This window comes from Caloenas nicobarica, chromosome 11, assembly GCF_036013445.1.
Source record: "Caloenas nicobarica isolate bCalNic1 chromosome 11, bCalNic1.hap1, whole genome shotgun sequence".
Classification (NCBI taxonomy): domain Eukaryota; kingdom Metazoa; phylum Chordata; class Aves; order Columbiformes; family Columbidae; genus Caloenas; species Caloenas nicobarica.
The window spans coordinates 13,427,828-13,442,542 of NC_088255.1; the positions used below are offsets into that span (position 1 = coordinate 13,427,828).

The 14,715-nt window shown below is 43.0% G+C and overlaps 1 protein-coding gene across 1 annotated transcript in view; it reads right to left on the bottom strand.

Moving 5' to 3' along the window:
- LOC135992878 (uncharacterized) overlaps positions 1 to 12,876 on the bottom strand; it is a 30,967-nt gene extending 18,091 nt beyond the window's left edge. Inside the window, exons 1-6 of the mRNA XM_065642294.1 lie at positions 12,855 to 12,876; positions 11,738 to 11,897; positions 9,990 to 10,129; positions 8,787 to 9,019; positions 1,599 to 1,835; positions 130 to 207 (exon numbers count right to left, since the gene is read on the bottom strand). Coding sequence (XP_065498366.1) covers positions 130 to 207; positions 1,599 to 1,835; positions 8,787 to 9,019; positions 9,990 to 10,129; positions 11,738 to 11,897; positions 12,855 to 12,876 — 870 coding nt within the window. The remainder of the gene's footprint in view (positions 1 to 129; positions 208 to 1,598; positions 1,836 to 8,786; positions 9,020 to 9,989; positions 10,130 to 11,737; positions 11,898 to 12,854) is intronic.
- Positions 12,877 to 14,715: the final 1,839 nt, after the last annotated feature.

Here is a 14,715-nt window from a genome sequence, read left to right on the forward strand (position 1 = left end):
TGCAGAGCACCATGGCACAACAGAATGTGAGTTTGGGCTCTCACCACAAAACCTCCGGAAATTATTTTGTCACAGTCCTCAGTAGAGTCAAAATTTTCCAAGAAGTATTCACAGAGAGGAAATACACACCTTGGATTCAATTACTGCATCGGGAGGTGCGGGGCTCCTTCGAACAATGTTCAGTCCACTTTGCACAGGTAAAATTATCTGCAAATATAATGCATACACACACAGTTCTCAACTGGTTTGTACCTGGCTTTCCATCACTGCTGTGAAGGATAATCCTTCCTTCCTTAGGCCATGGCAGTTTTTCTCCTACTCCTATTCTTTAGCTGAAATTACTTCCAACACAAACATGTCAGACATTTGTATTTTTCAAATTCTTCTTCCAAACTCATGGCTTCCACAAATGCCAGGAAAAAATGCAATTTTGTCTCTCTGTTTTCTAAATCAGTACCAGCTGCTGAGGTTTCTGGGTTCCCACTGCCTGGCTAGTGCTGTCATTAGGCTACTCCAGTTGTATTCTTGGAGCTCACCAAACAGTAAGAGCGACACTTGGGTGTTCTTCAGCACTTGCTAGAACATCTGTCCTGCACCCATAGCTGAATGTCAGTGGGTTTTGCCACCTATCTTCTCTGATACTATTACCACACTTCAGTGAAAGCTGTACTCAGTGTTGGAGATCCAACATCAACATCAAATCATTAGAACATTAGACATGGAAACAACAAGCTATTTACATGAATTGAACAGCTAAAAGATCATGACACAGAAAATTATCATTATCTTTTCCTCTTCTACAAATAAAAGCTGTTGCTACTGGTATGTTGATGGCAGAAAAAAAATACAGAATCATTGGAGGCATCTCCAGAGGCCATCGGATCTGCAGATAGACAAGAAACTTAGGCCTGTGAGGCAGGTACCAAAACCTTCTGGGCAGGAGCAGCATGGGAGGGGTGCCTGGGAGGGAGGTGGCAGATCTCACCTGTCCCACCATGGCTCTGGCCTGCTAGCACAGAAGGACAGGCAGGGTCTGGCCATCCTCGGTGGCACCCCCAGCCACAGCAGCCCCTCTGCCACCCCAGTGCAGCCATGGCACGAGAGCACCCTTTGCAGGATGGTGGCTACTGCCCAAAGGTAGCGTAATTTACACCTACTTTTAAAGTCCTAGAGGATGTTTGTCTAATTTTGCCTCTAAAACCAGAGCATATTGTTTATGCATCCTATTACAATTTTTTTTTCTCCTGCTGGAGTAGGAGTTTGTTGACTCTTGTTGTGCTGGTGATACCCTGCAGCCTCCAGAACCTTTAAAGCAGAGCAGCAGTTCCTTGGTTGTACTGTAGAGCTGATTATTCACTCTTAAGTGCTCCACTTTTATCTTGTCTTTAACACTGTATATGATGTAGACAGCAAGTAGAGACCATTTCTGAATATAGAAACTCATACATAGAGCTCAAGTGAGGTGAATTATAATAAAATTTGAGTTCATTTTAGGTCCCACAGATAAAGGCACCAACAAAAGAAACATTTTAAGCAGTACTTTGCAAAATCCATAGATACAGCACCATGGCCACCTTAACCAATTGCATTGCACTAACCTGCTGAACACGAGGATCTGAATTAATCACTGTATTTAATTTTCTGACAGCTAGTACATTTTCATCAGATATGTTCTCCAGGTAGACTTGTCCTTTCATGAGTGTATTCTCTACACAAATCACTCCATCCATTCTCAGCAAGTGGTTATCCATGACAAAGCTGTAGTAGTTAACAGCGTTCCTTTGATCAGCATCAATAAAGACTATATCAAAGTGTTCGTCCTCAGCATGTAATGCCTGGGAAAAAAATAATGTTGGAGAAGACACTAATTATTTACCTGAACATGTAAAGTTTTGCCATTAAAATACCTTTATATAAAATCCAAACCAGAGGGAACCGTGTTCTTTTAAGCTAACATTGCTAAAATTACTTCTGGAGATCTTGTGAGTTTTCCATGCTTTGCAAAGAATTCTTCAGCTATGTTCATGCCAAAAACTCTGAAGCTCTCAAAGAAAATCAGGATATCAAAGAGGATGGTTCATCCCAGCTTGTGGTGTTAAGAGTCACAGCAGAAACCTCTGCATATCTACAAAGGGAATTGATCCATCAGGATAAGGGAGAGGACTGGCATCAAATCCTGTAGCTGAGGTGCTGCAATAAGTTCTCTCTTCTCAAAAGAGTAACTATCAACAAATTGAAAAGTGGCAATTATATCAGTCATAAGGCCGATCCTGGGAACTGCAAACTAGGGAGTCCCACTTCAGTAGCAGGCAAACAGTTGAAATCTCAATTAATAACAGAATTATAAAACACATAGAAGAGCAGGTCATGATAGAGAAAAAGCAGTACAGCTCCTACGAAGGAAAATGATGTTTCTTTAATCTAAAAAAATTACTTCGGATGGCTCAGCAACAGAGAGGATAAAAGAGAACTGGCTGCTATCATCTAATTGGATTTTCAGAAATGTGGCACACCTTCCCTCCAAGCAGGCTGCTGATGATAATGTATAAAAGTGTTGATGGATGACCAGATGGGAGCCTTTACAGCCTTCTCCTGTGGCAGTTAATGCACTTGCTGCCCAAGAGGCTGCTATGGAATATTTCAGATTCCATCTGGGACTATTTAACTGCATCTGTGTGCGTTGCAATGAGACAACGGCTCATTCACCTATCTCGGCAAGCAGAAATGCTTTCAAGTCTTGGCATTTCAAGTGAAAAGAGAAACAACTATGTTTTCCAGAACTCACTGTTTCTACCATAACTTTTAACAGCAGTTCTTGCGTCCAGATTTCCCTTTTGTGTTTGGAGACATTGTGCACAATGAGTGATGAGCGATCCCCTGAGATGCATGAGAGAAAGCATCAATAACAAATGGCAATAGAATGTGAAAAACTAATTTGTTTTCGGGAGTGAGTTTGATGGCTCCCAAAGAGAGATTTCAGGAGCCTTTCTGAAGCAGGGAGTGCATCATTCAGACAAAGAAATAATGGGAAGTGGATCACTCCGGCTCTGAATTACTCTATTGTGCAAACTGGTATCATTGTGAGCTTGTTAGTGGTTAAGAAATTAAGTCTGCGTGAGAGCCTGGGTAGTCACACTTAACTGCAGATGCTTGATAGCACAGAAGCTCTGCCAAAAGCATTGATGGCACCTTTTGATACTACGCTATAATGAAAGAAGACCTTAAGGCCAAATAGATGCTGGTTTATAATAAACGTAGTAGAAACTAGGACACCTGGTTTCCTGCAATTCATGTTTTCATTTCACAACCAGTAAGACAATTTTGCCCTCTTTCCCTCTTGGACTGTATTAGGGGAAAGCAGCAGGAACATTTTTGCTGCTATGGAAGAGCATCTTATATTAGTTTGCAACTCAGACAGCTTATCCAAGGTAGATACTTCAGGAAAGGTCGGAAGATGAAAGCTGGGAGGACGAGTCCATCAGGAAGAGAGATTAGAGGTCTCATTCCCCAGAGAGAAAAGCCAAAGCCAAATTCAAGTAATTATCATGACTTATCACTACTTTCTGACTTGTAGCCTTCCCAGGAGGAGGAGGTAGGGGGCAAACAGTCAGAAGCAGATGTGTCCATCTCTGAACATATGTTACTACTGCTCCATGGTATGGCTCCCTAATGAAAAAGAATCTCACTTCTATGCATTGACTTCATTAGGTCCATATGGAGTTGCATAGTTCTTTGGATATTAGCAGGACTTCTCATTTCAGCCCTCTTTCTGTACTATCTACCTGCTGACAGCTTATCTCCTCCTTATCTATCTTCTAATACAGATAAACCATCTTTTAACTTCACAGCTTTCATCCCAGCAGGGATGTGTTGTATGTGTATTCACCACATGCCTTTTTTGTCCTTGCACTGCCTGTGTGTGCAAGGCCACCGTTTGGAAGGCATTTCTCTTCTGCCGGCTCATCAAGTCCTGAATGGGGAGCCATGAAGGTGAGTCAGGCACCCTTCCTTTCTTCTAGATACCTAGACCTAGACACCTGTATGAAAATGCCTGAATAACTGACTTGGAGTTCATACCACAACCCTGCCATCACTTGAGCTTCTTGTTTCCACAGCTTCAAGACTGCCATTGCATTTTCCATGTTTAGGTGGAAATAGCTCCAGACCTATAAAGGAAATCCAAGAAATTCCTTGAACCAGCTTTGCTTCTGGAGCAGCCTCTACATGACAGGGTGACAGCCACAGGAACACTAAAGTGCTCTGTTTCCTGGAGCTCCTTGCCTAGCAGAGCATGGCTCATCTGAACTGGTGGTCTCCTTGGCCAGGGTACCACACTGGAGAGGGCTTCCTCACAGCCAGCACCCGCTGCCAAACCAAGGGAGCCAGAAAGAAAAAACAGTGCTCTACTCGTAGCTCTGACTGGGGAGCTAAGCGCTGGAAATATCAGTGCAGTGACGGAGAGCTTACTGCTGTCCCTCTCAAAATGGATGAGGAGTTTGGGAGGAGGGATTTGACCACCCTTATCCTCTCTGTACAGACTGGGCTTGGCCCTGCCTGGGACCTCACAGCACGCTGGAGATGCCTTTGTCCTCTGCTAGGAGAGAGGCAGAGCCCAAACATCTCCAATTGTGAGGAAAAGTGAGATCCAGAAGGAAATAATCTGCCTGCAAAATATCCCACCGAAACTAATTTCCTACATGTTTACAATGCAATCCCTGCTCCTTGCTACGGAGACATTGTAGACAGTAACAGATGGCAACAAGAAGTGTCTTAATGCAGAGCAAACTTGGCTAAAATTAATGCTTTTGCTTACAGTGAGTCACTAACTTCCTTTGGGATTAAAAAAGAACAAAAAAAACCCCAACTTGTAGCACTGCATTGCATGGAGGAGATGCACCAAAAGTGAGGACAAGAAAGGGCACAGCAGCACTGTTGAAGGATATGGCAAAAGATTGAGGAGAGGACATCCCAAATAAAAACAGGAATGAATCTTCTGCCAAAGCTGGGAGAAAACCTGATTGGAGTCCTGATCAGAGACAACACTCTCTCATAAGGTACATACAAACTCACTCAGAAAAAAAAAATGACTGCCCAGTTCCTTTGATATGGATCATACAGTCGGCATATTTGTAATAAAGATGTACTCAAAACTTATTACCTTCCCTATGCCTTGTTCTTGACCTAAATGTAATAGCAATCCATCCTTAGGGTACACAGAATACACAAAAAAGTACAGCTTCCTTTTAAAACACCATTAGAATATTTTACTGTATGTGGACATACACTCTTGTTACTCCTAAATGCTATTCTATTGAGTACAGTTTATATTCACCGGCAAAGCTAAATCTCTAGGGATGCTAGAGAGGGAATGCAATTTCTAGTAATAACAGCTCACAACAGTGAATACTATCCACTTATCCCCACAATTTCCAGCTATTTTGGACTCCTTTCTGAATTAACCTTTCATATCAAAAGGAGCAATTCTGCACACTAGAGACTCCGACACAATTTCATGCATAATTTATTCACTCAGTTCAACATTAAACGCAGAGTCCTTGACTTTGTCAAGGTGGATTCTGTTGGCAGACTTCACAAGCAGCAAAACAGGAGAAATGAGATCTGCAGCTCAACCTCTTCACCTATTCTGTCTGGTAAAAGGAAGGAAAAAAAGAAAAAAGAAAACCCTGACATGCTTATACAATGCCCTGCAATCAGCAGAATCTGCTGCAGACACAGTGTTATTTTGTGTGTTGCGTTTTCGACTTTAAAATGGAAGTATCAAAATCATGGGTAGGAATAATTTCCTGGTACTTTGCATTCCCTCCAGACTCAATCCTGAATCCATTGTTCAACCCAAAGTCCACTGGGAATTAAAGGAAGCTCTTTGTGCAGGATCAGGCCTCTTGCTCACAGCCGATGCATGGCAAGGCATGTTATTCAGGCACAGCACGACAGAGTTTAGGCTTAAGGAGCTTGTTGGGAAAGGTTTTTAAATGGTGGCCCAGCACACATTGAAAAGGTCACTAATTTCCACTGAAAGCACCTGTATCAAACACTGAACCTAAGGAAAGGCTTCCCCTCAGTCCACATTTAAAATACTATATAGAATTACTGGGGTCACTAGGCACAGAGGCTTGTGCCATGCTGTATGTGATCTGCATGTCCTAGTGGGGACCCAACCTGGCTTGGCAGCCTGTCCCACACGTGTGGGAATGGTGGATTTTTTTACATCATGCCCTCAGGTGCCAAGTGAACCCCACTATGTACCTGAGCTCTGCAGCTCCTGCCTGGTATTTAGCATACTTTACAGCTCAGTATTCCAGCTGTTTTGCAGCTGGCTCTGATCTGGGACAAGAGACAGGGAACCTGGGCATCCCTGCCAACACTTGTATTAATGCAAAGGAGCAGTAAGAGGCTTCAGAAACCCTGGTCAAGGTGCCACTATGGACTGATGTGCTGCCTTTGCACTTCTCTCTGCTTGCTCACAGCCTCGATGAGCCACAGTTGTAGGTGAAAAAGCCAGAGCCACATGGGCCCCACAAAGGCCTCACTTTCTGAGGTACATGGGCACAGATGTGTCACATCCTTGGGGCAACTTCTGCAATATCTGGCAGCTTTTCTTGTAAAGGGCATGGACAGCAGATGTGGATGCAGCACAGGACACATTCTGCAGCACTTGGGTGGTATCCTCTACCTGAGGCTAGGATGTAACTCTTGAGTGGACTAGTTTTACACCAGAAGTGAGAGTACATCATATACCTTCTGGCAGTTTGGACTTACTGAATCACAGCTTCATGCAGCTGAAAAAGACTTCCCTACCAGGTAGTGTCATTTATATATATCGTATGGACATTTTTGTGCTCTGAAAGAGCCAGTGCAGCGAGGCAAATCCTCTGCTTCCAGGAGTCTGCGCTGCTGCAGAGATTTGAGGAGCAGCAGATAAGCATTAACCCTGCCCTATTGCACTCAGCTTGGGAGCAAAATTCAGCCACAGTCACCACAGCAAGAAAGCTGCAGCAGCCATCTCCAAAGAGCAAGTGTTGGGTGGCTGTCGGTGGGTGACTGTCTCTGCCCTCTAACTTTCCCTGCAGACAATGGGGGACAGAAACGCCATTCTCCATCTCCGCCACAAAGCTGAGCTGTGAGAGCTGGGCTGTGCTAGCCCTTCCCCATCTCCTGCCCATGACCGCATCATCCTCCTGCCTTTCAGCGTGCCCATGGGGCTGTACAAGAAGGCTGTTTGGTCTCCAGCGTAAGCTGGTCTTCTCTATGATGGAAAAGGCAGTGCATTGTTCACAGCCTGAGCCTCTTCCATGCATCCAGGTGTGTTCGTCCCACTCCAGCCAGGCAAACCCCAACAGCCCTGACATGTCAGGGCACCACAGACACCACCAAACCTGTCACTTTGTCATTTAGACCTGTAAGACAATCCTGATTGTCCTTATACCAATGACAAAATATCTGCCAGAAATCCTGCACAAAGAGGTGTCCGCAGAGCCGGGATCTCTCCCGCTGAACATGAGCATCTCCGCTCCCATCAGCTCCAAGAGTCACTCATAGCCCTGAGTACCTGCAGAACTGGGGTCAGGATGTGCCTTCATGTTGCAACTGGGGGATATAAAATCAATTGCAACGTTCTGTTTTAAGGATTTAATTTTCATGTCTTTACTCTTTTCTTTAATCTCTGCACAGCATGTACTCTGCCTGCCTCTAGATATTTTAATTCAGTCACAGTAAGTCAGTTGCACAGAATGGGCACTAGAGAGCAACAGCAATTCAATTAATTTCACAGTCACTGCAGGGAGCTGGGATTTTAAATGCTGCACATTGCAGGTGATCTGTAACATTTCGTTTATTCATATACTTGGCAATGCTCTTTGTTTCTTTCTTATCAAACTTGGAGGTCATGAAAACCAGAGGTCAGAAAGCTCCTGGTCATTTCATTTTAGAAACAAATATGGTACCTGTTAATGCAAATAAAGTTACAGTCAAGCTCACACTGACACATTCAGATTGAAAAGGGAATCAGATCAAACTGGTTTTCATTAATAATAGAAGGGCTATACATTTAAGGAACTTAGCATGGGCATCACCTGTTAGCATGCTGGACCTGCAACAACTTCCTGGGGATCCATAAACTAGAATTAAACATGAGACTCCTCTAGCTGCCAGCAATCATAAGCTTTTCTCTTTCTTGGGACAAAGTCACTAGTCAGAATGAAACAAACACAGCCATTGCATTTGCATGTCTGAAGCTTATCACATCGCTCTGGAACTGAGAAACTTGGGGTCTAAGTGCCTGCAGCGTTTTCAGTGGAGGAAAATAGTGAGAGGTTGTGGTTGAATCATAAACTACTTCAGGGCTTTCCCAATTCCTGTGAACACTGGGAGCAAGCTGTCCTTTTCAAGAGCTGTCTCAGCAGGGCACAGATACACTCTTCCAGCTTGTTATATTTGGAATTAGAGACCCTGAAACAAAGGCCACCCACATCAAGTAAAACTCTGCTATCGAAGCCTATCAACCTGCGTTTAGAGCTTGTGATTCCTCTGATCAAAAAGTTGCAGTATTTTAGTTAAAAAGGTAAAAAGCTATCTTGTGTGATGGAGCTGTCTCATCATATATTGTCACAAACAAGAAATAACTCCAGTGCAAGAGTGTGTTCACATCTTTGCAAACAATCTATCATCACCATCCAGCATTTTGTGGGCAGGAAACAGGACCCGCCTGAAACTCTTTAATCTGCTCTGCACAAGAGCTCCGAAATACCCCTTCCAACTGACTTTACCTCTAAGGTGTCTGCCATTGGTCCCACTCGCATGCTTATCTTTTTACCATCTGAAGAATAATCAAATGCTTCTTGGCTGTTCACTCCGAGATATGGCGCTTCTGCACATGCGAAGATTTTGCCATCATCTGGCAATTCTTCTGCGATAGCAAGGATACTGTAACCTTTAAGCTTGCCAATTAGTAAAATCTTCCTGGCTCTGATCATGTGAACAAACATCTTAAAAATTTGCCCTGTTGAAAGACAAGAATGAAAATTTAAAAATAAAACCATAGGAAAGACTGTATCCTGTTCACAACGGAAATTAGACCTACCTTTGAAGTTATCATGAAAAAAAAAAAAATTAATCTTAAAATGCTTTCAAATAAGGGTTTAACAACAGAATCTGACAAAATTTCATCTAAAATGCAGCTAAAAGACAACAGAATAAAGGGATTGGTTTTAAATGTAGAACCTTTATCGTCAATGCCGCTATTGTTCAAGTGCTTGTTAAATAGTGCTTGAAATATTGCATATTTAAACATTCCCCCCATATGAAAATGGCTTTAAGATGTCTCCATATTCCTTCCTGAAACCAGTTTAAAAAAAAAAAAAAAACCACTACATTACCTTGCATTTGCTCTTAGAGTCATTATCCCTAGACAGCACCATCATTTAAGAAATTTATCATCAGTGGTGTCCTTCGAACAATGTATTAGCGTAATACATTATAAGAGTACTTCACTGTGATGATATATTGCTCAAAAGATGGGAACATCTGGGAAGAATGAATCTGGTTATAGATTTAGTGTAATAGGCTTTATATGGGGATACAAGCCTGGGTATTGCTACCTGAAAAGGTACAGTGCTTGGCCACAGGCCACCTCCACTGCAAAAGCATGTAAACCCCTATCAGACACCACCAAACCCAAACCAACAGGATTTTTCCCTTTCTTCCCCTTCCAGTGAGGACAATGACCTCTGCTGCTCACTAATGGATGGGGCTGGAACTGCGAATTAAAGGACTCACGAGTGTGTGTGTGAGAATGTGTGCCTGGGCACAAGGTGGAAGACAGGGAAAATTCATGCAAAAGGAAGATGGAAGCTTTCAGAAAGTTCTTATCTTCCATTTTAAGCAATTTTCCACGTTTTCTGAGCATTTCCATGCCATTCATCCTTTCCCCACTCAAGATGGAGTAGAGGATGATGAACTTCAGTGATAACCTTTATACCAATCTGGTGAAATTTTATCCTCTTGATTGACCAACTTGCCATTCAAAGAGCCAGAGGTGCATTCTTGCTGCAGCCTAACTTTGGTTTCAGTTCCTCCAGTGTCCCCTGGGCCACGGTCCGGTGAAGATTTTCTGGAAAAAGAAATTTCAACATTACAGTAACAACCAAAATCTGAGTATCTTGCATAAAAAACCAGCAACCAAGAGGGAACTCCTGGAAAAGGTTCGTCTGTGCATTAGCACAAAAAAATAGCCCAGAAGCATTACAAATATCCCTAAATCACAGTCCTAAGAGAATCTGTCTTGGCAACAGGCCCATCTTGGTGCAGCCACTCCAGCCACAGGGGCCTGGGACAAAGGGGTTGTGGGACCAAAGGAAAGCGTTCCCCACCATTCAGTCCCAATTCTTTCTCATGTCCAGTTGGTCCCAGACAGACGTCTGTCTATCTGCTGGTTTGGTGTAAATGGCTTCAGCTACTCTGGCCGGGTTTTGTTCAGTCGAAAAAAAGGTTTCATTGCAGAACAAGGGAAAAGATTTAAAATCAGAAATTTTTCTCAAGACGGGGAAAAAAAAGATTTTCCTAACAAACAGCTGAGAAAAGCAGGGTGTCTCCAGGTGCTATTTCACAGAAGCCAGACCTGTAGCGATGTCTCTGGATGAAGTGAGATGCTACCTATGACAGAGAGAAGGGAAGAGATGACTGGAAGAACTCTGTAGCCTCCAGGCAGATTAGATTACTCTATCTGAAGAAAGTAACCACCAGAAATGGCTGGTTACTGCGGGTCAGAATTTAGAGCCATTTCAGCTTTTTTTTTTTTTCCCCCAGCTTCCTCCCACGCTCCTCAGTAAAATGACAAAGAATTCATAACCCGTGTCAGCCACACTCAGATAATCCAAGACTTAAAGAGTAGAACATTTCATATAACCTCTTTTCTGCCCCTCACAAATGCTTTAACAACTTTAATAAGATAATGTATAGCTATTATCGTACAGCAAGCGTAAGTCAAACAACTATCAGCTATTATTTCAGCAACAGAATGAACGCTCAGCGTTCCTGTAATCCACAGCCTGGAACAGTTTACACATTGTCAATTTTAGACAGAACCAGCTTTTTCCACATATCAAAATGTATACTGATAAATGGGAATTGTTTAGCAGACCCCACATGGCTGAGTAATATACTGTAGCTCAAAAAAGAATAATGAGGGTATCAGTTGGACTTCTGAATTAATGATACCTTAAATTACTTTAATTAATTAGCTTAGTTACTAGAGTAATTTAGTTAGCAGATTAATTAATGTTTGTTGAGCACTTGGAGATAAAAGCTGCATATAAAGGCTGTTATTATAGGGTGGATCCAGAGGCGCAGATTTTCTTCATTCTTTATTTATCCCAGCACCAATTTGATCCAGGGGTTCATTCTTTCAGCCTTTCAGCAGGCACTGTGTGGATGCTGGCTTGCTGATTTTTCACAGGATATTGCCATAGTCAGAAGTCAACTGGCAGAATATAATCCAAAATTTAGAGGCAGGACATTTTGTTCTCACCTCCTCTGCTCGAGGCCATAGGCACATACAGACACACACGTCCATGCACATTTTGCCACATATTTAGGTGCAGTTAACTCTCATTCTTCTTTCACTGTCCTCCACATTTCTGGCATATTCGGAACAGAAAATCTAAGAATATATTCCTACAATCACAGAAAGAAGCACAAGGTTACAAAGGAGTATCCATACCTCTTTGAAGCTGCCATTGCGTCCAGGTAAGGGTCTAGTCCAAGAGCAACATCAAGAGCTTTTTGTAAGTAACTCTTGAGCTGTTCAGGAACACGAGAGTCATTGATGGCTATTTCTTTGGCTTTGAGAAGGTTCTCAGCAATGAGTCCAGCTGGGGTTTCTGAAATGGAAAACGAAAGGAAGAGCACGATTTTGTAACTGCTCACACCAGCAGAAGAGGAATTAAGACTGCAAAAAACAAGTGCCTTTTTTTTTAAAAAAAAAAACCAACACATTTTTGAAGGACTGTGAAAACAATCATGGAAACTTTTTCACACTGAAAAAATATTATAGTTCTAATTAATTTTTATTGAATGCATTGTCCCTCTTTTCCCCTCACAGTTGATCTTTTTCTGAGAGGAAAAGGACAAGAATATTTCAAAAACATTAATTTTCACTTTTGGAGCTCTGAGACAAACATTGAACATCAAACAATCTAATATGAAACCCACTCCTTCAGGTAGCTTATTCCTTGGAGAAAACAGAGTGCTTCTCAAACAGCTCTTGCAGAACCAGGCGGATCCTCTCAGGCCAGGACATGTAGGCACTGGGTCTAGCATTGTAAAAAGGAAGATCTCCACTATCTGCGTGCCAACGGCGTGCACGAGTGCCCCCGACACGTGCATGTGCCACGGAGGCTGCTGTGCACAGGGTCTGCAGAGCAACCCATAATGTTCCTAAAATACAATCACACCTGTCCTAATGCAACCAAAGTGACAAACACTCAAAAAAAATCATTGTGCCAACTCCATGATGGCATAAAATCAAACATACTCTTCAACTACTGATTTTAATTCCTGGCAGGAATGCAACCTCCTAAACCTTCTTCTGGCGCACCATCCTGAACTCTCTGTTCCTCAGGTCACAAAAACTAACTATGCTTGAACCCATCAGAACCGCATGGCAAATCTCCCAGCATCTTTTCACAAGCCAAACCCTGCCAAAAGCTGATTATTCAGGTAAAGAGAAACAGTTATGCACAACACGTCAGTGTTTCAAAGGCTGCGGAAAAATCTCCAGGATCAAGGTCACCCTGCCCTGGGGGAACAAGCAATGCTGCCCATGGCACTGTACTCACCTTGAGACCCCAGAAAACCCATATGGCGATAATGCAATGATGGACCTCAGCAAGCTATGGCCCCACAGAGTGAGATATGGTGCAGCAAAACTGCCCCACTCCTCAAGTGTAAGAGCATGTGCTGGGTTATGAAAGCACCAGCAAGACCAGATTCAGAGACATGGGGCAAGAGGCTGTGAGTATAACTGATTGCCCCTGGCAGGATTTTATTCCCTGTGAGAAAAAAGCTGCAGACATCTAAGTGAAATGAGGTGAAATGAGGACATGCTTCCTTTGGAGGACAAGTCCAGGCCAGCCCAGCAGCTGTGGGGCAAAGTCCTGACCATGTGGAACTGCTGTTGCTGCAGGTACCATGTCCCCGTCCCAGAATGAGTTTCTGGAGGGTTCTTGGACACCACAGAAGGCATCCAGCCACCCCATGGCTTGCCAGCAGAGCTTTGGTATAAAGTCACTGAGGACATCAGAGTATCACATCATATAGTTAACGCCCACATAGCCCACTGTTGAGAAAGACTGTAGGAAGGCAAATGCAACAACTTATTTTAGGAACAGCCTTTAATCAGAAGACCATTAAAGGATCAGACCGCAAAGTAGAGATATATATATGTGCCTCTGACTTCTCTGTTCACCATTTCTTTCCTATCTACTTGAAATGCTACCTTGGATATATTCCCCAAACACTGCGTCTTATGGGTGTTCTAACCCAGCCTTGGTGCTGGCCTGGTGTCAGCTTCTGGCCAAGTGGTAGTACGACAGGAGGGTGTAGCTACTAAGATCACAATTCTGATATTTTTTTGACACAACTTCACCAACTTTCATTATCCAAATTACTAAAAAATATGAAAGTGGACAAGGAACATAAAATCTACATGCATTTTACATAAGAACTGTCAGCCTCGACCAGATTTAGAGGTCATCTAAACAGCATTGGGCAATAGCCCAACCTGATGTACAATGAAGGCAGATTTAGCTATAGCAGCCACTGATTTACATCTCGTGCTGCTTTCTTGCCATAGGGATGGCTTGCATCTCTTTTAGCAATTTTATAATTAACTGCAAGCGCAGGAATAATCACCCCCTTCCCAGACTGTGTTAGTTCGTTGACTTCAGCAAAACCCTCAGCCCAGCTACAAGTTATATGAAGACACATCGTCCTCGTGCAGCATTCTCACGAACACAGGAGTGAGCACCTCTGGGCTCCCGCCGTACGGCTGCAGGATGCTGGAGGTCAGGATCTGCTCATCCTCCCTGCCAAGCACTCTGAGGCTTTTTGTTAATTTAGGGGAAAAAAAAAAAAAACCAAAACCAAACATGTTTATAATCCTGTTGGATTTTAGTAATCATCACGTTATTCTTCTGGATAAGCAACAGACAAGAATCGCTTGTCAGTCAAGGAGAGGGAAACCTCCAGCTGTTTTGTAACCTGTGTTATAACACGAACCACAAGCACCAAGAAGTGCTATCTGGGAAAGGGAGCATGCAGTGCATGCCAAGATCAACCCTGTATCTTAGATTGTATAATCTTTTCAGGAAATGCTGCATTTTTTACAGCCTGATGATGCTTTGGGCCAACAGCAGAGGTCAGGATTCCCTTCATTTATGCAAGTATGAAACAAGTCACGGCAGAGCTCAGGCCTGGCTGCCAGGCTCAGCTGGGCTGTGCTCAAGACTTTGAGCACTAAGATGAGTGGAAATTTATGTAACTTTTCTTTTTTTTATGTTATTCAAAGAAAAGTGCTTCATTATAGTGCATAGTTTTGCACAACCCCAGCAAAGCTACTGAACTATATTAAGCACTAAACTAGATTGCCTGGTTGCCTCCCCACAGCTCTGTCTATGCACAGACATGTCTTCCCCTTTT